This window comes from Spodoptera frugiperda, chromosome 11 (genome assembly GCF_023101765.2).
Source record: "Spodoptera frugiperda isolate SF20-4 chromosome 11, AGI-APGP_CSIRO_Sfru_2.0, whole genome shotgun sequence".
NCBI lineage: Eukaryota > Metazoa > Arthropoda > Insecta > Lepidoptera > Noctuidae > Spodoptera > Spodoptera frugiperda.
Window position 1 is genome coordinate 2,547,574 of NC_064222.1, and position 24,324 is coordinate 2,571,897.

Consider the following 24,324-nt stretch of genomic DNA (forward strand, 5'->3'; position numbering starts at 1 on the left):
CAAAAACAGGAATTTACTGAAACTCTTATGTCCGATAAGCACCTGCGTTAGGCGGTAGGTGAAGACATCGTGGTGCCTCTTAAGCCACTCCTCAAAGAGGGGAGTTACCGCTGCAATGACAGCGAGACCAACTTTTTAGAGTTATTTATTTAGGTTGGTAATACATTATTTTTAATATAAGTATTTTTCTCTATTTCCAGGTGGGTGTAAGCATGCTGCTGCACTATTGCTATGGTTACACAGAAGATCTGAGGAGCCTCCGATAACGTCCATAACCTAAAGACGACTAGCTATGAGGTACATAGGTTTAAAAATTAAATAATTTTGGTAGAACACTAGCCCATTAGCACAGTGGGTAAACAGGCAAATACACGATCATCCACCAATAAGTCAGCAGTACAATCCAGTAATTACAGTGGATGGACAACTCCTGCAGTCGTTTCGCATTTCAATATTATGTTTTTCCCGCTTAAACAAAAACTACGACACAGCTTTTACTTTTTACTCTGTTTCTAAATTGAACGACGATTGAACATTTGAACCTAAGAATATCCATCGTATGACACTGACATGAGTGACATTTGACATTTTGATCGTAATGACTGACTACGATGGTTTACTGTCAAGCAATTGTCACAAATTATAGAAATCAATAGAAGGCAAAATAATAGCGAGTCGCGAGTACAATAACAAAGTAAAGTAACGAACTAGATTTGTTTTATAACGTGTTAAATATTTTTATCATTTGGTTACAAATAAACTCGTTTATTGTACTAAAACAAAACGAGTTTTTGCGATTCGCGTTTACTTTAAGGCGTCGGAATGGCGCCTCATAGGCAACCCAGTAGTCTTTTTCATATGTGTATTGAAAGTTCTATTAGTCTAATAAATGTAGCTTGTCAGTCTATTGAGAAACAATATCCTGAGCCTAAATTTCGCCATTGCGAGCAAGAGGTGTATGAGTTAAAATGCCAATTAATGACGCTGCTTCCAGCCAGGTAAAACCTTTGTTTATGTTTTTTTATTATCTTTATTTCAGTATATTTTTGTTGCTCAATAACTGAATCTAGTATGAAATTAGGTTTTCGTACTTGATTGTGGTCAATCACGATTGCTGTTGATTGTGAAATATCTCTATTTTATATTTTAATAGCTAAGTAATAGAAATGTATGTTTTTTAAAGTCTAGTGACGTACATTTCTAAATTTTTTTTTACTCTATAGCAATCTGGAACCTTGAATACATTTAAAAAAATTAAAGACTAAATTGTGGTATTCTTAAACTTTAGTCTCTAGCTTATAAAATCTGTCTCCTCAGTTTAAATTCTAAATTTCAGGATTGGCATGGTTCCATAAAATTGTCCATGAGTCTGTGTGTAAAATAAATTCATTGTGCAATTCTTCAATCTTCTTGGGATTCAAATGATATCATGTTCATTAAAACCTATTTAGAATGAACCTGCATACAATAACAAGTTTCATTTTTAAGGTATATTGTGTATGTGTGAGTTAAGCCCACATTTGTGTGTGTAGTGTCCTCTATTCACCTTGGTTGTTCTTTTTCTAAATGTATGAATGTTATTTTTTCTTTTGCTTTGATTTGCATATTTTATGTAAAATAATTTATTATTTAAATTATGTTTGTCATGTGTGTCCCACAAGATTTTTATTGAATGAGCACTTTTTCTTTGACAGCATTTTGTAAGACGTAAATACAAGTTTACTCTCAATGAATTGAACTGATTTTCCATTAAATAGTTATTAGGGTGCATTTCTTTAAGTATTTAGGGACTTTCATAATTAATTCCTGCATAGTTAGTTAGCTTATATGGCCGCTATTATTAAGATGACATTCCCAGTTTCACTGATTAAAACTGAGTTTTGAATTTTCACCGATATTGACATAGCTATTTCAAAATTATAAACCAACAATTTTTAAACTTATATTTTTAAATTGTGGTAGTGGCTTGCACTCTACATAGTTACTGGGAGACCAAGTGTAAATAATGTTTTAATAATTACTTCCCCCATTAAGATAATGTAAGAATTAAAAATAAAATTCAAATGACTTTAAAAATGTCTTCCATTGTCATTATCTGTTGTTTAAATAATCTTTAAATAAGCAGAGTTGTGTGTGAGTGTGATATCACAATTTAATACCAACACAAATATGCACCGTGATAAAAATAAGTATGATAAGAACAAACAGAAGAGACAGATTTTGAACAAATTCTTGTAAGTTGTAATAATAATACTTCACAACTGCCAAGGTTTATTACTTTGGCATTTATTACCCTTAGTATGAGTTTGCTTTACGTTTAAACTACAGTACTCTCAACGGATCTTGGCAGGTCTGAACTACGTGCTAAGGTAAGGCTGCGCAATAAGTGTAAAGGGTCAATTGTATTTAGAAATGGTCAATCTCTAGCCTAGATCGCCGCCCCCGCACCTCGCCTCATGCCACCATTTGGTTCTAAAAAATACTTATTGCGCAGCCTTCTGCACGTAGTTAAGACCTGCCAAGATCCGTTGAGAGTACTTTTGTAATCGAAACGAGAGCGCGTTCGGCGTTCTGATTGGCCAGGTCGAATAAACCAGCCATACCATACTAACGATGCTGGAGACAGTTTTAAAGTTTTAACCACATGTTTTTCTTTTCCAGGTTATTCGATGTCCTCTGTTCAAAAAGAACATGCCGCCTGTATCGCGGTGATCCTCGCGTTCAGCTGCATGCACTGACGCACCCCAACCTGACATACTTCCGCAAATGCGAAACCGATAACGCTATATCTCAGTCGTTCTGGATCTCTACACTGTCCACCTTCAAGCGCTTAGTCGTTCTCGATCTCAGATTCATTTGCACTGACGAAATTCTCGAAGTCATTAGCCAGAATTGCCCCCTACTCGAAGATATTAACATTGTCTCCAAAGTCGATGTCTGCAAGTCCCTCTTTAATGCTTCTGTACTGATTAGGAATGTCTCCGATGCTGGTCTTTGTTTTGTCACAAATTTAAAACATTTAAGGATACTCTCAATGGATCCGCCGAGGAATGAACGAGCGAATCGTATAGGCCGGTGTGTGTCTCAAGCTGGTATCATCATGTGTATTAGTAAGCTACCGTACTTGGAGGAGCTACGGATTGAGTCCTGCGATATTGGGTCTACGTTAATTAGTAGTACTATAGACATAGGGCCCTTGAGTCTTCGGAAAATAAACTGTCATTTTGCTTCAGCTGATGGTATTAGGAAGTTATTAAAAATATGTCCTTTTCTCAGAGAATTATCGATAACACATTTATCTGAATTCAGTAAAGATCTAATTTTAGAACAGATCTGTATGAGTGAGGCAAGGTTGTATAGGCTAGATCTTTCTTTCTTTTCCTACACGGAATCAATGCAGCAGCTTCTAACGGTCAAAGGCAGCTATCTCACACACTTCTCTCTGTGGGAAATTGACCACTCCATGACTTTAGACGCAATCATATCTCTAGGAAGGTGTTGTCCTAACTTGAACACACTCTGTTTAATGACTCAGTCAAATAGTTTGGTCATACCTAAATATTTTCAGCGACCAGGAAAAATATTCTCAGAACTCAGGAATCTAACAATAGGTAATGACCATTTTTGTATGCATGACATTTTGACGTTTTTCTTAGAGTGTACGGATAATATGCAAAAGTTAGTTTTGAAGTATCAAAGACAGACTAGGATAGATGAAACATTATTGCATTTATTAGAGAAAGGACATTTGAGGAATTTAAATTCCTTGTGGTTGGATTGTACATTCGTGGTATCGAAGAATGTGGTAAAAAAGATAATTCAAATGTGTGATAAGCTTCAAGTGTTCACGGTAGACTTTTTAGTGGAAATGATGGAAATAATTCAATATATTAAAGACAACAATTTGGATTTAAGATTTGGTACATATTAGCATTATGTATTTATTGTAATTTATTTTAAATTGATAATAATGATTATTAATAAATGTATTTTTACAATTACAATAGACTATTTATTTTCTACAAAAAATGACCCTGCCCTGAAATAGGAGCTTTCTGGTAAATTAATAAGTAAAATACAAAATGATGATTTAAAATAATAAGAATTTTATTGGGCATAATTTATACAATATTTACAACTTATTAAACAATGCCAAAATAATTGATAAAACAAAGTTACTAACTTAAAGCATCAGAATAACTTGTCACCTCCAATCTGGACATTCCGATCTGACCTAACTCAACTTTATATAAATTATTATTTGATTATAAACAATAATTCTGTTCATTTAAACCTTGTCGGTATATAACTTAATTATTTGCACAATATTTGATGATAAAAAAAAATGTAAATTAAAAGAAATTATTGAAAAAAAAGTTGTCGAATTAAATACATTATTTGAATAAGGCAACACCATACTTAACCACCATACTCCTTAATAAAAAAATAGGAATGATCTCATTAAATATTAATATTGATTTTATGTTTACGAAACACAATTTCAACCTACACTGTAGGCACCAAAATATGTTACTTAGCAAATTAATTAACATCTTAGGTCAAAATAAGTAGACATTGGTCAACTGGGCATAGTTAAAATGACGCTAGGTAATCTCCGAAGAGGGATACTAGTAACTATTTTCATCAAGTCTCCTGAAAGTATAACACTCAGCTCACTCACTATAGCTCAGAATCATGTTTCGCGGTAGGTGAGTCGGGTTACTGGAAGCCAAATTCCTCTCCTCCCCAAATCCCTAACCCTAAAAAGGCCGGCAATGCACCTGTAACTCCTTTGGTGGTTTTGTATCCATGGGTGGCGCCACAAACACCAAGCTCTAATCGCAACACTATTGACATTTAAATAGGTAGTGGACCTCCCAGGTGACCGGTTTGCTAGTTTGCCGGCCGATACAAAATAAAATCAGAAATCCTAGAATATATTGTTTTTCTTGTTACTATAGTTTATATCCTATAATGAACTACCTTTTTTGCAATATCCAATTAAAATTACCAGTTGATCAGCACCTACTTATCTTGGCCACTATTCTTCTAAGGGCCGATTTTTAGATATTAGATACATTTTATTGGACGAATAACTTTAAATAGTCGACAGTTCTTCTATATTAAAAACTGTCCAATATCAATTTTACTCTACTGTTGATTGAAAAATCGGCCCTAAATACATATATAGCTAATACTTAAATATGACGTCAGAAAATGCTTGTATGACATTTCACAATATTTTCTTTCATATCCCATACAAGATTTAAGTAACTATCCCTAATTTTAATACAGTCAACTGCGCTTCTAGAGTAAAGTAAGGTAAGAGTATGCAGAGAGCTGTGGACTACCTAGCGGGTTTACCGGGGCTTCGGCTCGAAAAGCAGGAGAAGGAACGGGGTGGTTTTTAGTCAGTAAGAGTCTGACACTCCCTTTAGCCTCACCCAAAGCGAGAGAAGTCATTGGATGATTTTCCCCCCTTATAAAAAAGGATAGGCAGAGACCCCTAGATCAACGAGGTAGTTAAACCTCTTTAGCAAGATCGCATACTGTAACCATATTTGTTCAAACAAAAGCAGTATTTACACATTGGAAATAAGGTCTATAATGGGTGGGAAAGTTTATAGTGAGAGAAGGACAGTAACAAAATTTACAAATATTATAGTTGGAGTTTCAGGGGTAAGACGCGCTATTGACTGTACTGTAGATTTTGATGTCTAACACTACATTGCATAAATAATTTTTATAATGCGTTTTTCTATCTACTTAATTATTATTATTGATGCCAGTTACATTAGGTGTCAACTTAATTTGAGCTATCTTTCCCTCGTTGAAACTGATTATATTTTATTTATTGATTTTAAGTTGTTTTGATGTGATTACTATTCTTGTCTGAAATTAAGTTAACAACAATGTACAGGAATCAGAAAAAAATCATCAACCCTTCTCTTATAGCCTGTACATACTAGATTTGTGTAGTAAATATATTTGATGAATACATATTAATAAATTATTTGTCTAATAATCATTGTCAAATCATAATTCATGTCCAAAAATCACCAAAATATAAAAAAAAAAAACTGCAAGAGAAGGGTTAAAACACCATAGACAGCAAACAATTAAAAAAAAAAACGAACAGTCACTAACTGTCAAAATAATTGAACTAAATCACTTGTGTCATTCATTCACTCTGAATCACTCACTCACAGAAACTTTTTTCTGTATCTTCTGTAACCCTTTTCTTGTCATATGGCCAGTGGGTCAGTCAGGCCATTTGTATGCTATGGATCCTTGTTCTCGACCACTGGTTCCTTATCATTGTCCTTTTCGTCCTCATAAAACTCGTTCTTAGCGTCAACCATTTTGTCTGCCTCCTCTTGACTGATCCTCACGTCTGGGTCAGGTTCGTCCTTTATCCTATACTCTTCGGGGAAGAAGTCGCCTGTAAATTCATATAGAATAAATAAGTAAATGGGACTAAAAGAAAATATATCTACAACATGCCTTTTTAATCCTCATGAGGTAGGCTGATTTGAACTTTAAACCGTTTTTCACCAGTTTTGTTATAAGATTTATGTGCAGTCAGGATCAGCTACATCACCCACATAAGTCGCTCAACAATAAGGGCGCCAGTATTGAACTTCATTAAGGACTTAGGTGATAATATAATGTACAGTGATTTTGAAAATCTAAATGTGGTCATCGACTTTTGACGCTGACTGTACCTAGTTATTAATAATAGCAGGTGTTAGTAGAATAGATTAATGCCATATATACGTTATTGTGGAATCTTATTTACCTGGTACATGCGTCATTTGCACAGCAGGCGAGTGCTGGCACATCTTGAGGTTGTCGTACACGTGTTTAGAGATCGCTTCCAAATACTGCTTGCTGTTCGCGTTATTTGTGCTGGAAAACAAAACAAAAGTTTATTTATAACAATATTTAAACTAATAATCCTTCATAAATATCTATTATTGAGAATTTACAAACTCTGGGAACTCGACATATCAGATGTTTTGGGGCAAGCCTGCGACCCAACCATTTCTACTCCTGTAAGCTAAGATTTGCAGCACAGACTAACTTCAATACCACCAAGACAACGAAGTCAGGCACGACCCTACACATCATGAACAACTCTTGAATCCCGCAACACATATTAGAATTTGAGGAAAACAAAAAGTTGAGCTACGATATATAATTTTTTAGAATATTAAAGTAAATTATTGTATTCATAACATACTACTGAAACTGCTGATGCCTACCTATTGATTTCTGGATGCAATTGGAAGTCCGGCGCGAAGAACTCCAAATACTCCGTGTAGGGCAACTCATTTGATATATTCTCATCGACCAGGAGCGACGTTTCATACGTCCAGCACCGCGCCACATTCCTTAACGTGTAGCTGAAATGTAAGAATAACAATTATGGTATTTATTTACAATATTTCCAGATTCCAAGGTGTTTTATTAAGAATTATAAAAAATCTAACAATATTTGGGTGCCCTGCCCTGTTCCCTAACGTCCTAGTCGCGACTTGCAAAAAAAGTGTCCATGAACAAAATCGAAATAGGAATATTAGGTAATCATCATCATCATCACATCAGCCATAAAACATCCACTGCTGAATATAGACATCCGCCAAGACTTTTTATTAATTAATTGGACAATTCAAATATGTTTTAATGCAAATATTTTACAAAATCTTTAAACATTTTTCTTAGTAACTTACCCTCCCCCTCCCACAACCAAAGTGGGTACATTTAAGTTCTTGACGAACTTGACGCACTCTCCGTGGCCCCGCGTGGACAGCGAGAAGCACCCGAGCCTGTCACCCGCCAGCGAGTCGGCGCCGCATTGTAACACTATCGCCGTTGGACGGTAGAACTCCATCACATTGGATATCACTGGTTTGAAAACCTGGAATAGTTTTGATTACAAATTATAACATGACTAGCTACTTCCGCGCGGTTTCACCCGCTCTGCTTGGCTCCTATTGGTCATAGCGTGATGTTTTATAGCCTATAGCCTTCCTGCCTTCCTCGATAAATGCACTATTCAACACAAAAAGAATTATTCAAATTGGACCAGTAGTTCTGGAGATTAGCGCGTTCAAACAAACAAACAAACAATCAAACAAACAAACTCTTCAGCTTTATAATATTAGTATAGATTGGTATTTACTACGTAAGTAGGGTCACTGTTGCACAAAGTAGGTACCTTAAAGGTCAAGGCGTTACGTCTGCTATATACATAATAGTTATGTACTCCATTATATTCTAATGAATATGTTAAAGTGCATACTCAACAGTAAAATACTACTCAAGGCATCAATCACATTGTAAAGAAAAACAACAAGAATGTAAATACTGTTGTTTTGTAAAAGTCTTATCAAGTTTCACACTTTGATTCTGGACATCTCATTAGAGAACATGGAGTATAGGATCCTCCTACCAGGCGAGGTGGTTGTGCCACCTGGAATGGAATGCCAATTGCTATGATTCTTACACACGTCTTTCGCTTCCTAATAGTTATACATTGGAATTTCCTATGCATGTTTAACTGTGTGTAAACTTTATTAGTGCGATGTGAGTTTGGGACATCATCTGGAGTAAAATAATAGTATATACCTAAAAAAAAAATCACAAACCTGAACATAACTCTGGTCATCAATCCCTTCCTTTAGCGGCACATTAACAGAATAGTACCTTCCACTTTCAGCTCCAATCTCATACATGTCTCCAGTTCCTGGGAAGAAGTAGTTCCCGTACTTATGGAAACTGACCGTCATCACTCTGTCAGTCAGGTAGAAGGCTTCTTGCACACCGTCTCCGTGGTGGACGTCAATGTCTATGTATAACACCCTCGGGTGGTATTTCAGTAATTCTAGGATTGCTATTACTATGTCATTTACATAGCAGAAACCTGTAACATGACATGAATTAGATTGTCATTCAAAATGAAAAAAAATATGAAACTCAAATTCTTAGCAATGTTTTTATATTAAATGTAAGTAAAATGAGTAAAGTAAGTAGAATGAGTAAGAGCAGATTATTTGTGTTTTATGTTACATAAAAAAACAAAAAGTTTATCATTTTTGACTAGGTATCAATCTCTTTTCTTATCAGAACCTTCTATAGATTCAATTCAAATTCTAAATAGGACTTTTAATTTCCTCAAATAATTAAAAATATAACCCTGAGAGGAGAGACCTTCAAAGAAAAACGATCTATATCTAAGATAGTCTATCAGCTTAAGAGTCTATTTAGCACCTTAAATTACTTACCAGAAGGCTCAAACTTCTTAGCATGATGTAGACCTCCAGACCAGTTGATGGCAATATCACAGGCATTATTGTTGAGCTTCATGGCGCCCTCTAGTGAAGCCCCCGTGTACATCGAGCAGAAATCAAACAGCCCTTCAAACACGGGACAGTCATCACCTACATTGTAGTGCAGTAGGTCTTTGGAATAACCTGAAATAGAAAAGAAATTAAAAAATATTTAAATACCTGTGTTTAACCTCTTGTCTGCCGGTATATGAGACACAATAGAAAACATATTGTGTTTTCGATTGGTCGGAACAAATAAATCAACCAATCAGAGCGCCTTTAAACATAAAGCAAACTCATACTAGGGTGCTGAATTAATCTAATTCAATATCCCTTAATTGGATTCAGAATCTCTAATCCTCAATTTTTATAATTTTAATAAAATTCATAGGAAATAAGAATTTTAAAATATGAAAGCGAGACACAGGAAACATCCATCAAAACATTAGAATACCAGTTTACCTATAAACCCTAAGTGGAAAATTAACATGTAAATGTACTTATACATATTTGCATGTCGATATAACCTTGCAGGAAAGACATTGTAATGTGATATAATGCAGTCCACATTATGTATTCAAAGAGTTCTGTCCAATAAGTGCTTACTCACTTTGTATATTCTGCGGAGTCACATTTTGCAGGAATTCAATATAATCCTCGCTGTGGAAGCGGCACATGTCATGGGCGCTCGCTCTATACGGTTTGTATATCTGCATCTTTTTATGCAGGCCATAATTCAGCACTAAACTATGAGTCACCGACAACCGATGCGGTTTCATGGGGTGCCCGGGCCCATAGTGGAAGTTCCCCACGTCCGCGTTATAAAAATAAGCTACTTTATGTTGAGTCATAGTGGATAAACAAATACGTATTCTTTCAAAACCAAAATAATGCCGAGAACGACAGCAATCACTAACAAGCGTTTGGTTAGCTCGATGTCACCGAGAAGCATTTTATCCAGTTTAAGGCATTTTGATTATGCAGTTATACAATTCTATGTTGGAGATACAAACTATAAGCGGATAAAACTTAAATACTGTCACTATTTCTACGCGGATAAAATAAAATAATAAATACGAAGAAAATAATAGCTTCCTTTCGCTTCACTGCCAAATGCCAACTTGACAATGACAATTGACGTTCATGGATTTTGACAGCAGATTTCTGAGTAGCCACAATGAAAAAATTGTTCATAGATAAAGTTTTGGCAGCTGCTAGTTTGTATTTGTAATTCTACTTTTTGCTTATCCCTTTGAATCAAATATTCATTTCTTCACTTCAATATTATTTTCAACACTAGAAGATACTAGACTATTATGTTGTTGATGACTCATTGTACTGATACAATTACAATACCCGTTATGAAATACAAGTTATAAAAACACCGATTTTATGCAAATAAAAAACCCCATATTCATTTCTGCAATGGTGTTATAATTTTTATCATTTATCAGTACACCGTTCGGTAATCTACCTGTTATCAGTAGATAACAAAATAAAAGTGACTGACTGATAGAACAATTTTACGATTTGTCTATTATTGCCGGCTCGGCTGGTCACGTGATATAGTGTGTGTAATTGACATTTTCGTTTTTCGAATCAAAGTTTATTTTTAATTAAAGTATACTTTTGTTATTTTTTATTTACACAAACACTTAGGTAAGACATGTAACTATCTTATAATTTAATTATCTAGTATCTGTATATTTTATTTGAATTAGAAATAGGCACATGTTTTAAAATAAAATGGTATGCATGTTGCCGGTGTGGGTACAAAGTTACGTTTCTCGAGTAGAATTCGATTTATTTATTCTGTTACGTAAGACGTGGCGTCTGTTAAATGATCAATCGTTTATTGAACTCGATTCTATGTAAATAATTCTGTACCGAAAGACTAGTCGTCTTCAATTAGGTAAAAAATTCCACTATTTGCCATCTTGTGATAATTAGCTTATTGTGCTGTACCACCTACTGATACCGGCACTAAAAAAAACTAGCTTTAGGTACTTATTAAATGTGCCAGACTATCAAGTCAGTTAGTTTATTTCAAAGATCACAAACTCATTTCTTAGTTGTTACTCAGCTTATTCTGAAAAATATAACACTTGATTTGGCTGTCTACATTTCATTAACTATATCAAAATTGAATTAAATCTGGAGCCTTACTAATAATTCTAATAACTAAGATATATTAGAAGATTATGAAAAATTAGCTAAATCTAATAAGACTGTTTTCAGGATTGCAATCCTTATAAGAATGACAGGAATTTCATGTTATGTTGCAGTACTATGTGTAAATAAACTAAAAAGTAAACCAATTCGGTATTTTATAAAATGTTTAAGCTAAAATAATTTTATTTCATTACCGTAAAACTGGGTTTCTTTGACCCTAGGTGGAAACTTTGACCCAAAATCTATAACCAATAAGAATCCAGAACAAAGAGTTAGTTTTTATTGGTCTAAAATTTTGGGTCAAAATTACCCCTAGTGTTAAAGAAACCCGATCTTACCAGAATTTGTAATGTAACTCATGACATCTAAAAAGTTACACACTACACAAAATAAGAAAAAACTTCCTAACAATGTGCAGCTACAATTAAAATAGTTACTTAGTTTTTTTAAATACAATCTATGCTGGCTATTGTACACAATCGAGTAAAAAAAAGAAAATATTTTAAAAGCAGAATTGTGAAATTTATAAAACAAATCAGCTTATCTATGAGTCTATGAGTAATACAATATAGAAATCCAGTTATAGTCATAACAAATGCTATTGATATACTTAATATTGAAAGGATTGATGCTATTTTATTGCATATTATTATTGGAGTGAATGATGAGAGTGCTCCGCCATGTCATATTGAGTGTCAACTTGACAATGATGTTTATTCTGTAAAGGATGCAAGCTGACTCGCACACCTTTAGCCGTAATTGCCTTGCGTTTGTCAACTTATGTCGGTATAGTTGTGAACAAAAATGTTTTAAGAAATGCAGATTAAATGAAGAGATGCACCAAAAAAAAATAACTAATATCTTAGACTTTAGTCTGTAGATGTATGAGACACAATAGAAAACAAATACAATTTTGAAGGAAAATTATTTACGCAATGATACACAAGAGAAAACACATTTAATTTTAAAGAAAAGTTTAGGCAGCCAAATCAATGTTACTTTTAGTTTTTATTTTAAACAAGTTGAGAAAAAAACTAAACCAATTTAACTTAAAGCTAGTTACCAACCTATTTAATCTTCTGACAAGAAACTTAATCCTTAGAAAAAACGACAGGAACTACAAAATAAAAAAAAATCCTACCATTTGTATTCACACATGTACCCCACCATATTTGCATTGAAACTCGCCATCAGAGTACCACTTTATATAACTGGCACACGACAATGGCCAGTCACTCGCCGCAAGCAGCGGAAGGAGGTGGACATCTCGTTGAAATAAAATTAAAAAACAACGCTGTTATTGTCTTTGTCCTGATTAAAAATGGCGCGATTATTGAGATGTGCATTTGTTTTGTTAATAGCAATCAGCCATATGAACAATTTTAGGGTGTTAGCGAGAACCATGTCATCGATCGCGAAGAGTTTTGAAACACACATGGTGGTGCCTGATGTCGTGCCCAAAGCCCCTCAAGCGTTATTGTCGGTAAGTATATTTTTTATCTATCGAACGCATATAACTAAGTTTAGTTTTATGATGCGATAACAGTTAATTCTCGATATTATTCGATTATTCAACAACTGCCGATCGTGTTATCGGCTTGTATGCGCGTTTTGGAAAGTTTTTGTTTACATCTCACGGTGGATTCGACCTAGATTTTGATTCAAGTTATACCATTCCATTCTATTAGGATTAAAATACGAATATGTTATTTTAAAAGCATTATAGCCTTAATCAGTTCGTTATTGAATTTATCTCATTTATGATAAATTAGGTACCTATATTTATTTTTGCAAATAGGTTACTATGTAAATCTTACACGTCAAATCTCTTAAATAACTAGATGAGGCCGGCATTTCCTATCGGATTACTCTGAGAAGATGCCGTAACAAACTCAGAGGTCATAGTTTCTTTTAAAGTCCAGACAAATCAAATAAAGATGTGGCTTTTACTAGTCTAATCCGGTGATCTGCTGTAATGTTCTGCGGTATAGTTAACTCAGGGTTTCCAACGTTTTCCTAATCAAAGACCACTTTTATATCATTGTTGTTGGGTTAGGAACCATTATTGTTATGTGGTCCGATATTCAAATCTTTTTTAATCACTTATAATATCTGATTATTGAAATCAGTTGTCTTCTTTTGTATCCTAGTAGTAGGTATTAGACAGAGTCTTGTGTAGTTATTCTTTTACATTTTGCGGACCATTTGTTGTCTACTGCAAACCACTATTGGTCCACGGTTGGGAACCTCTGAGTTAAATATTATAATAAGGATTCCTTTCGTATCCAAAGCATAATATTAAATTTACAACAGGTTCATGTACTTAACATGGTAAACATTATAACCTAAAACTAGAGAACACTTGACTTTTAAAGAGTAGCTTAACAGCCCGTAATTTTCCACTGCTAGGATGTAATAAGACTACACTCGGCAAGCGAGTAAATCGCACTTTAAAAGATTCTGGTTTATCAGAGAGCACTATTGCCTTGTCACTGCCAAATGTGTAGTGGTTCGCAGTAGTTTAGCTCGTCTTAAGTACCTACCTTTATTAAAACAAGTTTTTACCCAAGGCCAGGGGCGTAGCTAGCGCCGTGTCTGCCGTATCAATTGTACGGGCACTAGGCTACGAGGGTCCTCAACGTGCGTAAGCAAAAAATAAAACTTCCCAATTTTTTATTTCATTTCATAAATTACAAAAGTTCAAATAATCAATTCTTTTTTTTCGCGTAAACCATCTGTTTAAAGGTTGGCAGTAACTTTAGGAAAATTTACATCATCATAAGGGCCCCAAACATGTGCTAGCTGTTATAGCATCTGTAAATCCCCTCTATTTGAGGTTTGAGAGATTGATTTCCCCCCTCAAAAAAAGATGGTCCCAAACTTATTTTTATACGCGGCCACGCCAAGACGCTACGCCACTGCCCAATGCCTATAGAAGCCGACAAAAACTTCACAAAGGCGCGAACCAAGGCGTCACATGCTCAAAAAAAATGTCCCAAATTACGTAGTTCCGTCACCAGCTCACCGGGTTTGCGTCCAAACTACAATTAAACACACTAATGTCATATTTGTAGTGGCAGAGACGTATGTTAAATTACTACTGTCTTTCTTTGCTTAGTCTATTATTTGTCTTAATAAGTAGGCTTAGGATATGAAGGTAGCAATTCTGCTTAAATAAGTAGTTATCTATGTAAGATTATGGCCCTGTAATACTATGTCCCCATCGTGTAAAACTCACTTACTCACTCTTATTTCGCACTTAACCGTAGTCAATTGAATTAGGTTTTGTTTAGTCATCAATAGTCTATCTTATCTAGGCTTCTCGCCTTGGGCGAGGTGAGAGGGAGTGTCAGGCTCTTACTGACTAAAAACCACCTTGTTCCTACTCCTGCTTTTCGAACCGGAGCCCCGGTAAACCCGCTAGGTAGTCCGCAGCTCCGGATCAGTTTGTAGCTTAGTTGGTTTAGTTTAGAGCCGACAACGCACATACTTAAGTCCTCTGGTGTTGCGGGTGTCCGAGGATTTCACTGATATCATCTCGATTATATTAGCGGATGTGCATTAGTTCACGTAGAGTTGGTATTACAAACTTGTGCTATTTTTATATCTACATATGAATATCTAGATACGTCGCAAATTATTTGCGGACAACTAGCTAGCTAGACCCGGAGCTGCGGACTGCCTAGCGAGTTACCGGGGCTCCGGCTGGAAAAGCAGAAGCAGGAACGGGGTGGTTTTTAGTCAGTAAGAGTCTGACAGAGACTTCTCATTGGATGAAGTGAATGCCGATTGGATGATTTTCCCTCCTTAAAAAAAGCTAGGTAGTTAAAGATAATATCTTTAAACTGGTTTCAAACTTCGAATGTCTAAGTATAAAGTATTTTCCGGAGGTTTCGGTTTCCTGGGGCTCCGGTTCGAAAAGCAGGAATAGGAACGGGGTGATTTTTAGTCAGTAAGAGTTTGACACTCCCCCTCGCCTCGCCCAAGGCGATAGAAGTCATTGGATGATTTTCCCCCTTAAAAAAAGCTATTCAGGGATGATTGTGTGCATGCGCATTTTGGATAGCATAGTAATAAAGAGTTATTTTTAACGTAACAACCTTGTTAATGAAGATAATAAATAGCATTAAGTACATTACATAGGATCGTAATAAACCTCCATTATCTCATTTTAACTCGGTGATAAACTGGACATGTCACTTATAATGTGACAAATTGGCGAACCATCCACTTGTATGTGGAATAATATCTCGTTACTGCTAACTTGATCCGGATATGACGTAGTTTACAGGTCGGGTGATTTAATAGACATTGTGCAGAGTATTACAATTAGTTTAATAGCTTTTTAATTCTTTAACTGCCAATTGATAATGAATCCTACCAATGTTTTAACTGCTAACGATGTACTATGTAGTGCGTATTGTTGAATCGGAGGGGTCAAAGATGTTAAATGTCGGTAAAATAGCGGTTTTGATTGATACAAAGTATTCTGTTCGTGGTTTTATTCCAGGTTAGTGTTTATAGATTGCTCTATACACAATATTTTTAAATAGAGCATTAAAACATGCTTCGGCACGAATGCCACGGTCTCATAGAAAACCGACGTGAAACAACGCTTTTCGTTGTGTGAGTGACATTAACGGAGGCCCGATAACTCCCCTTTCTATTCTTCATTGGGAAGAATTCCCAACAACCCTTAAATTCCTAACCCCTAAAAGGCCGGCAACGTACTTATAAGGCCTCGGGTGTCCATGGACGGCGACGATTGCTTACCATCAGGCGATGCGTCTGCCCGTTTATCGCGTATACTATACAAAATATTTTTACTACCTACAAGGACATAATGCACAGTGCAGGTTTAACAATTAAAACCCATTTATGTACATGCAGCTCCCATCGTAATCTCAATATTTGTTTTCCCTAATGTCACACAAAAATGGTGTCGCGATAAAGAAATATAAGTTTATCTGATAAAGGTAGTACCTACTTATATGTTATGTAAGTTATATTGCCTTATATACCTACATAGGTATTGTATAATCTCCGAAACATCACTATGTCATCGAGATTAGTGTTTTGTTTACCAATAGCTCTTAATACTCAACTCTTAGTCACAAAAAGATGTCAAGTAAAACTTGAAAACCTTGATATTTTAACAAAAACATAATATTATGTAATGTGCTAGTAAATGTATAAACAAAATATTCCGGTTCTCAGCAAAAATAATGGCATCTCATCTCATCTTGTGCCTGAATTTAACTAACTTATAAACAAGGGTTTTATAAAATTATACAGAATCTGTACATAGGTATTGCTTTTAGGTGTCTATATTTTTTTTGTTGTGGTTATTTTCAAAATCGCCAATACAAAACTACGTTTAAGAGCTATACCTACTTCCTTATATTTTATAGGTACCATCACCCTTACGGTACCAGAATCGAAATCATTCCTTTTTTATGTAAATAAAACTGTTTGAAAAGTCTACTGTTCCTTTGTGTACTGAGAACCTTCTAATCGAAAAAATAGATTCCTATAGAAAAGAATAATCCACCAGATAAACAAACATAGGTCCTTTATTGAATACTAGCTATTCTCGCGTGGTGTCCTGCTCTTCTCGGCTCCCATTGATCGTAGCATGATGTTTTAGAGCCTTCCTTAATAAATAGACTATCTAACACTAAAATAATTATTAATTTAGCACCAGTAATTCCGTAGATTAGCGCATTCAAACAAATAAACTCTTCAGTTTTTTTATAAGAAAGTAAGATTTTATTCAGTTTTCTATAATCTCCTTTCCAATTTGCAACAGGTGAAGTACCCAAGCGGCGCGGAGGTGGCCGAAGGCAACGTGCTGACTCCCACCATGGTGAAGGACATTCCCTCGGTCTCGTGGGACGCTTCACCAGACCAGTTCTACACACTCGCCATGACTGGTTAGTACCTAATTATGTAATTTTTAAACCTCTAACTGCCGACAAAATTATGTTAAAGGTTAAAATTGTTAATAATAATGCTCAGTTAGTGCCGTAATGTGCACCCCTGCCTACCCCTTCAGGGATGAAAGGCGTGACGTCGTTGCTCAGTTAGCGCCAGTCATTGCTATCCAACATTTCGTGCAATTTGTTTATCTATACTAATAATAGCAAATTATCCAGTTTTATTATTTTGGAATACCCAAATAAAGAGCTGACTGCATGATTGGCACCTATTGGTTCGATTGCCGTATTTTATGAGTAACCAAAGTTAACGCACCTGTTGCGCAATGGTTCACAAAACAACCCTATGTGATCCACAAATTGATCTAGCTCTGGGTTATCACACAGAGCAAGATCAATATGCATGTGAATTTGTATATTTTTAAATGCACTTACGACCCAGGAGAAAACCCTATAATTAAAAAAAAAAGTTTTAAGACTATTATTTAAAAAACAACACGTTACCCAATAAACTCAAATATAATATTATTATGTAATGTGTATACTAATGCTCTGTCAAACTTTTGTTTACCATAGATAACGCTTTCTCTTCGTCAGAATTTGAAATATGCAATATACATAATTATGCATATAGCTTGTCGTGCGGAAATAAAACAAACTATGTATTAATTTTTGTAATATCTACCAAGATCTGCTTACTTGTCATCAAAACCAATACTACCTTAGTACGGTACTAATTTCTTACCAATATAAGGCCCGCCATACACGCAGTAATTAAAGCAATCAGAATCTGTTGCTTTAAGGCTTCAGGAGCGCTGGCTGGTGAGGAAAGTTCGTAGTATTAAATTTCGTTTTAATCTTATTTACTAGGAAGAAAGTAGGTATAAGTGCCTATTTTCTTCCTTATTTTAATGCTATTTTAAGTACTAAGGTACTTACATTAAAATAAGTAATAATGTGAAAATAAAATACCTACGCAATGCACGAATTTACCTTCACCTCCATAATTCTGGCTTTGGTTCGTGCTATTTATTATAATAATTATTGTTTTAATTTTATACGGAAAATTTTATTAAACGAAATCTAAAATATTTCTCTGTTAACGGTGTTTAAAGTGAAATTTAAAACATTTTAGTGCCGGTGTTAGATTTTGGTACAATATTTTTACATTTCTCGCATGATTACGATTAGAAAAAATGTTTATAAATTACATTTCGATGCACTTCACGCATTTTGGCGTAGCGAACGATAGATGACATGTGTAAGAATAGAAATTAAAATAAATTAACTTAATATAACGTACGAAATTATATGATTAATTTAAAATTAATAAGCTTATTATAATACATTTTATTATCAACTTTATAATTTATAGAGATTAATTAGTAACGCTCGTTTTCTTAAATTAATTTATCAGATGAATTACAATCGACTTTAAATATTTTTTTTACTTAATTGAATAATGTTTATTTTATATGAAAAAATCCGTGAGATATTTTTAAATACACTTACAACTTGAAAGATTATTTTGAAAAACAAACACTTCAACATTTTTAACCAAAATTTGTTGTTTAACAACTTAAGTTCTTCCAATTCTTTCATCATATAATTACCCAAGCGGGTTCCTGCTCTGCTCGGCTTCTGTTGGTATACGGCTTCATAGAACGACGTTTTATAGTCTATAACCTTCCTTGATAAATTGACTATCCAACACTAAAATAATTATTCAATTAGCACCAGTAATTCCGGAAATTAAGTCTAACTCTTCAGTTTTTCTATAAGAAAGTAGTAAGATTTAGTTTTATATATCCTTACCTAACTTAAATTCTTCCAATTATTTCACCCCCTACACCAGAGTATATTAACTTAACTTCATTCTACCACTTTCAGACCCCGACGCGCCGTCCCGCCAAGACCCCAAATTCCGTGAATGGCACCACTGGTTGGTGGCCAACATCCCTGGCAACAACGTGGCTGCGGGCGAGAACCTGTCCCAATACGTCGGCTCCGGGCCCCCGCAGGGCACCGGCCTCCACAGATACGTGTTCCTCGTCTACCAACAACCTGGCAAACTGTCCTTCGACGAGCCCAGGCTTACCAACAGGTGAGTCAATTTACTGATATAAAGGTTTTCTTAAGATATCGGGACAATCGAGTAGATGGATCACCTGATAATAAGATATCATGGATACCCACCCACAACTTTTGTAGAAGATCGCTACTTATGACGTCATCAAAACTTTACATAAAATAAAATTCCTATTTCTCAATTTTTTCCTAGGAACATTCAAAAATTAAGTACCTTTATCGTCAAATTAGTAAATGAAAGTACGATTACGGCGTTTTAAGATATTGAATAGTTAAAATAAAGTAAAAATTTCTATAACCTTACTGTGATCTCCTAGCTTGGGATATCAGCATAAACCCCTTTTTAACAGAGCCACCTCTGTATAACTATCAAAATATTGCAACTAACGAACAAATAAAACTTCCAGATCCGGCGACAACCGTGGAAAGTTCTCGATCGCCAACTTCGCCAGGAAGTACAACTTGGGCGACCCCATCGCGGGCAACTTCTACCAGGCTGAGTGGGACGACTACGTGCCTATACTGTACCAACAACTTGGCGCCTAAGCAGAAGGGAGATCAACATTACTACTAACATATATATCTAAGAATATAAATGCAGTGATCATCTGAGTAATGTTCTACATTCTATTGCATTAATCTTATGTGGTAGTTTCATATCTTTCAAGGAACATATACAATGGCTACATCTTAATCTATTTGCTTTCTGCCGATTATATTATAAATATAATGGTACTGTGCTACCACTTGCTCAATATATAATGAATTGTTTAAGATCAATATCAAGAATTGTTTAAGCTTAAAATCAATTAAAATCATGTCAAGCAATACGACCATTGTTAAAGTTTTGTATCCTTCTAGGGGTTATTATAGTGGTATGCACTTTATTTTGTTGTTTTATTTCACACAGTATGTATCCCCCCAGTTCAGTTAATCTATAATTCTAATATGTTTATATAGCTGAAGTTGGTTTGTTTGAGCGCGTTAATCGTCGGCACTACTGGTTTGAATGTAATAATTATTTTGGTGTTTTCCTTTTTTATAATAATAATAGCATGACGCTTTGCCACCATCTCGCTTGGTGGTAAGCAATGATGTGGTCGACGATGGAGCACGCCTTATTGAAGAAGTACAAGTGAGGAGTTTGGCAGTGATCACAAAATCAAAAATCCATTCCGTACTTTCTGAGTTCATATCTCCAACAAAGAAACTAACTAACTAATTTCGTTTCATAATTTTTAATATTGTTAATAGTAATGACGGGGTTTCCTACCTATTTATGTAGATAAAGGAGTTAGAATAAAAAAATAATCATGTTTTAGTCTTAAATATTTAATTATAATTTATATATACCTATATTGAACGATTACATAACACCACACTTGGCATTTTAGGAACAGTAAGTACATTTTATTGTACCCTATTAAGATGACGGTTAATTCCTCACTGCCACACGTCTCACATCTTTGGAACTGGCAAGATGGGATGCAAAAGTTTCATTTATTTAAACTCAAAAACTTTATTTGCATGTTAAGGTATTACATAATATAATATAATAAATAAAAAATCCCCTGATTACAAATTCGGGGGAAGATTTCACAAAAATGTTTATTTTCCTTATTAGGGGAGGAATATGGGAACGACCCAAAATGAGGTGACAAATTATATTGACAATGAGAGGCATTTTCTGCAGTTCTCGAACAGCATCTGTCTGTCACATGTTCTAATCTTCTTTATTTAAATGCCGAGCTGCTCATGCACTGTTGGCACGTAGTCGTCGTACTCAGCCTGGTAGAAGTTGCCCGCGATGGGGTCGCCCAAGTTGTACTTCTTGGCAAAGTTTGCGATCGAGAAGGCACGACGGTTTTCTGCTGTCCTGTAAAGAAAGATATTGGGTTAATATTACAGTTATAAAGTTTATAGTTAGGTAGTATGTCGTACGTATCAAGTTATAATTACGTAGGTAAGAAAGTAGGAAGGTACTTCTAAGATGATTTAGACACTAATGACACAAGAAAAAGAAAATCATCGTGAATGAACCAGACCTTGTAATTTCTAATTACAAGTTTAGAACCGCCAACCCGCATTGAGCAAGCCAAAACCTTCTCAGGGTGAGAAGAAGCCTTTGCTCAGCAGTGGCTACCCATAGGCTGTTGATATGATTTTTTTTTATAACGTCACGCCCTTTATCCCCGAAGGGGTAGGCGGAGCCTATTGCCATATACCGGGCACATTCCAGACTCCGTCAGCCCACGCAGGGCAGACCGCTACCGTGTCCTCCCACTGAGAAATTTTCGAAAAACTGAAAACAGTCCAGTAATGCTTCGCCCGACCCGGGAATCGAACCCGAGACACCTTGCCCGGCAGTCGCACTTGCAACCACTCGGCCCACGAGGCAGGCTGTTGATGTGATGTGATGTAATATTACATCACAAAATAATATACATAATATTAGGTGCTACTATTAAAAGTGCTAGCTAGCTCACATATTAATCCTAGGCTCATCAAACTCCAGTTTAGCTGGTTGCTGGTAGACTAGGAAAACATAGCGATGTAGTCCACTGCCGAGTGAGGGTCCAGCTCCGACGTACTGCATGAGCCGGTCTCCTGCCGCGATATCGTCTCCTGGTACATTGCCCACCAGCCAGTGTGCAAACTCCCGCGATACTGGGTCTGCACGAGAGGGGGCGTCGGGGTCTGAAATTAAAAAAAAAATATCTAAGATGTTTGAAAGAAAGACAGAAGAGTTGAGAGATCTAAGGTATAAGGTAAAATGTAAAAAATATTATTCGCTATTTGCTTAGCCATTACGTTCTATAATAATGGTTAAAGTGTTATTAACACTATAAAAACAGAGAGCGCAAAAATAAAATCCACACTTGTCTTCTCATTGCGAACTGTAAGGGGGAGTTAATTATTCCATAACCTGTAATGATTTTGTGTTTGGTAATTGCAGCTACTGATTTACCTATTGCCTGAGTGGCAGTCAACTCTGGAGAAAATCTTAGTTTGGGATCACGTGAAAACAGTAAAAGGTGGTCCCTATCCTAATTCCTAACTACGACGATATAAAATTGGCCTTGACCAAGAAATAGTTGGGAACCCGTGTTTTAGAGGCTATATACACAGATTATCACTAGGTATTATAGAGGTACATTTAACACTAACAATTATTATTATGTTAGGTACAAACCAGTGTTCACAACAGTATAGAAGAGGTCAGGGTTTGCATTCCACGAGAGTGTGGGGACGTCTTTCACCAGGGTAGGAGTCAGCACGTTACCGCCATTCACTTCTGCACCACTTGGGAATTTTACCTGCAATTATAATATAATATATATTATATATAGGATATAATTATATATAAGCCGTATCATCACTTACTATCAGGCGAAATAGTGGCCGAACGTCGACTCATCAAATGTAAAAAAATATATTATCAGTCTAACAATTAAAACTCCTAATATGGTAATAATGATTGTTTAGGTAAGTCATATCGTAATTAATAGGAACTTCATCTTCTACTCTCCTAAACCTGAAGAATCTAGGTACAAAAAAGAGTAAAATTTTGTCTAAATAAAAAATCTTAAAAAAATGTGGGGACAAAAAATGTATTTTCAAAATTTTCGAACCGTAAATGATAAATGATATTTATTTCTGCCAGTTGGTTACAAAATAACACTTTTATACGTCAATCCTTGAAATAACTATATGAGGCCGTAACCGCGGGAAATGTCAAAAAGATAAACATTCTGTGGACTTCTTCAGATTAATGGTACTCACGGTCAAATATTCAGCAGGAGCCACAGATAACACATCGGGCACGACTTCATGTTCCAAAAAGGTTTGAGCTATGTCTGACTGCACTGGAGATGCAATGAAATTGCTCACACAACCTAATAGAATAAGCACACACAACCGATGCATCTTGTGTCTGACCTGATACAGATGATATCAAAACAAATGTTAAGTTATTTTTATAGTTTTATTTTATCTTACGTAGGTACCTACTATCTTTATCTTAATCGTAAAGATGACAAGCGATAGATATAGGTATGAGTTGTATCTATCTCACTCACATGATTTTTGATATGAAAATTGATTTGAAATGAAGTTAAAATAAATGTCCAGTTACTAAATAAATAAATACTCATGGTAATGACTGCACGGTTGGCACAATACCTAGATGACTGGTAGCTGCAAATAGTGACGCGGGTTCGATTCCCGCACATAAAAAATAAATAAGATTAATTTATTAGAATACTCCACTTACAATATTTTTTTATAGTATGGTTAGTTTTACAAAATTATTTTTGAATTATTACCGTATGGTCTTAGTACCTAATTGTTGAATAATAAAATGATTTGTGTAATCCACACAAAACAGCATCCCGCTACATGCAGTCATTTGCTAAACTATGGGCCTTTTCTAAATAACAGACCGATTGGAGATCGCAGTTAAAAGGTTTCAATTTTATCAGAGAGCGCTGTTACCCAGTCTCAGTCAGATGTGTAGCCCCTATTGAGTATAGAATGACTTGCAAAAATTAGATAGCTACATTACAAATTATTAGTCACATGATGTTAAAACACATAACGATGGGTAATGGTGATCTATGTTCCTATATTTATCAGTCATTACTATCTCCATCCAGGCAAATTGACAAGCTATGTCTTAGTATTATTGCACAATACAATGCAAGACTTAGGTAAATACTATAAGTTTTAAGTGTTTATATTTCGGTTGCAAATTGAAGTATTTGTTCTCAATAATTGACAGATCGGGTGCAAAATGT

General features: G+C 35.2%; 4 protein-coding genes across 6 annotated transcripts; 2 read left to right on the forward strand and 2 right to left on the reverse strand.

The window, feature by feature from the left end:
• Positions 1-594: 594 nt before the first annotated feature.
• Positions 595-4,004, forward strand: LOC118274895 (uncharacterized). Its single transcript, XM_035592659.2, has 2 exons — positions 595-998; positions 2,662-4,004. The coding sequence occupies exons 1-2, from the start codon at positions 823-825 to the stop codon at positions 3,929-3,931; spliced, it is 1,446 nt and encodes a 481-aa protein (XP_035448552.2). The 5' UTR covers positions 595-822; the 3' UTR covers positions 3,932-4,004.
• A 79-nt stretch (positions 4,005-4,083) lies between these two features.
• Positions 4,084-10,464, reverse strand: LOC118274773 (histone deacetylase 3). Its single transcript, XM_050696691.1, has 7 exons — positions 9,943-10,464; positions 9,288-9,476; positions 8,652-8,926; positions 7,734-7,921; positions 7,266-7,406; positions 6,800-6,909; positions 4,084-6,442 (listed from the first exon to the last, which is right to left on the reverse strand). The coding sequence occupies exons 1-7, from the start codon at positions 10,181-10,183 to the stop codon at positions 6,282-6,284; spliced, it is 1,305 nt and encodes a 434-aa protein (XP_050552648.1). The 5' UTR covers positions 10,184-10,464; the 3' UTR covers positions 4,084-6,281.
• A 359-nt stretch (positions 10,465-10,823) lies between these two features.
• On the forward strand, positions 10,824-20,415 carry LOC118274890 (protein D2). 3 transcript variants are annotated; one of them, XM_050696693.1, is made up of 5 exons: positions 10,824-10,991; positions 12,866-12,987; positions 17,314-17,437; positions 19,331-19,544; positions 19,936-20,415. In XM_050696693.1, the coding sequence occupies exons 2-5, from the start codon at positions 12,877-12,879 to the stop codon at positions 20,072-20,074; spliced, it is 588 nt and encodes a 195-aa protein (XP_050552650.1). In that variant the 5' UTR covers positions 10,824-10,991; positions 12,866-12,876; the 3' UTR covers positions 20,075-20,415. The 3 variants fall into 3 exon arrangements, with proteins under 3 accessions (XP_050552650.1, XP_050552651.1, XP_050552649.1); XM_050696694.1 differs by having other exon boundaries at positions 10,828-10,991; positions 12,891-12,987; XM_050696692.1 differs by lacking the exon at positions 10,824-10,991 and having other exon boundaries at positions 12,710-12,987.
• Positions 20,416-21,249: 834 nt separating this feature from the next.
• Positions 21,250-23,492, reverse strand: LOC118274871 (protein D2-like). Its single transcript, XM_050696669.1, has 4 exons — positions 23,312-23,492; positions 22,722-22,845; positions 22,015-22,225; positions 21,250-21,404 (listed from the first exon to the last, which is right to left on the reverse strand). The coding sequence occupies exons 1-4, from the start codon at positions 23,453-23,455 to the stop codon at positions 21,266-21,268; spliced, it is 618 nt and encodes a 205-aa protein (XP_050552626.1). The 5' UTR covers positions 23,456-23,492; the 3' UTR covers positions 21,250-21,265.
• Positions 23,493-24,324: the final 832 nt, after the last annotated feature.

Bases quoted from the DNA above. Each gene is read 5' to 3' on its own strand.
- LOC118274895 (XM_035592659.2), top strand. From the start codon at position 823: ATGGCGCCTCATAGGCAACCCAGTAGTCTTTTTCATATGTGTATTGAA. The intron at 999-2,661 runs GTAAAACCTTTG...TTTCTTTTCCAG, and splicing joins ATGACGCTGCTTCCAGCCAG to GTTATTCGATGTCCTCTGTT.
- LOC118274773 (XM_050696691.1), bottom strand. From the start codon at position 10,183: ATGACTCAACATAAAGTAGCTTATTTTTATAACGCGGACGTGGGGAAC. The intron at 8,927-9,287 runs GTAAGTAATTTA...GTCATGTTACAG, and splicing joins TAAGAAGTTTGAGCCTTCTG to GTTTCTGCTATGTAAATGAC. The intron at 7,922-8,651 runs GTTTGTGATTTT...AAACTATTCCAG, and splicing joins ATGACCAGAGTTATGTTCAG to GTTTTCAAACCAGTGATATC.
- LOC118274890 (XM_050696692.1), top strand. From the start codon at position 12,826: ATGGCGCGATTATTGAGATGTGCATTTGTTTTGTTAATAGCAATCAGC. The intron at 12,988-17,313 runs GTAAGTATATTT...AATTTGCAACAG, and splicing joins CCCCTCAAGCGTTATTGTCG to GTGAAGTACCCAAGCGGCGC. The intron at 17,438-19,330 runs GTTAGTACCTAA...TACCACTTTCAG, and splicing joins CTACACACTCGCCATGACTG to ACCCCGACGCGCCGTCCCGC.
- LOC118274871 (XM_050696669.1), bottom strand. From the start codon at position 23,455: ATGCATCGGTTGTGTGTGCTTATTCTATTAGGTTGTGTGAGCAATTTC. The intron at 22,226-22,721 runs GTTTGTACCTAA...TTTTAATTTCAG, and splicing joins CTATACTGTTGTGAACACTG to ACCCCGACGCCCCCTCTCGT. The intron at 21,405-22,014 runs GTGAGCTAGCTA...CTTTCTTTACAG, and splicing joins GATGAGCCTAGGATTAATAT to GACAGCAGAAAACCGTCGTG.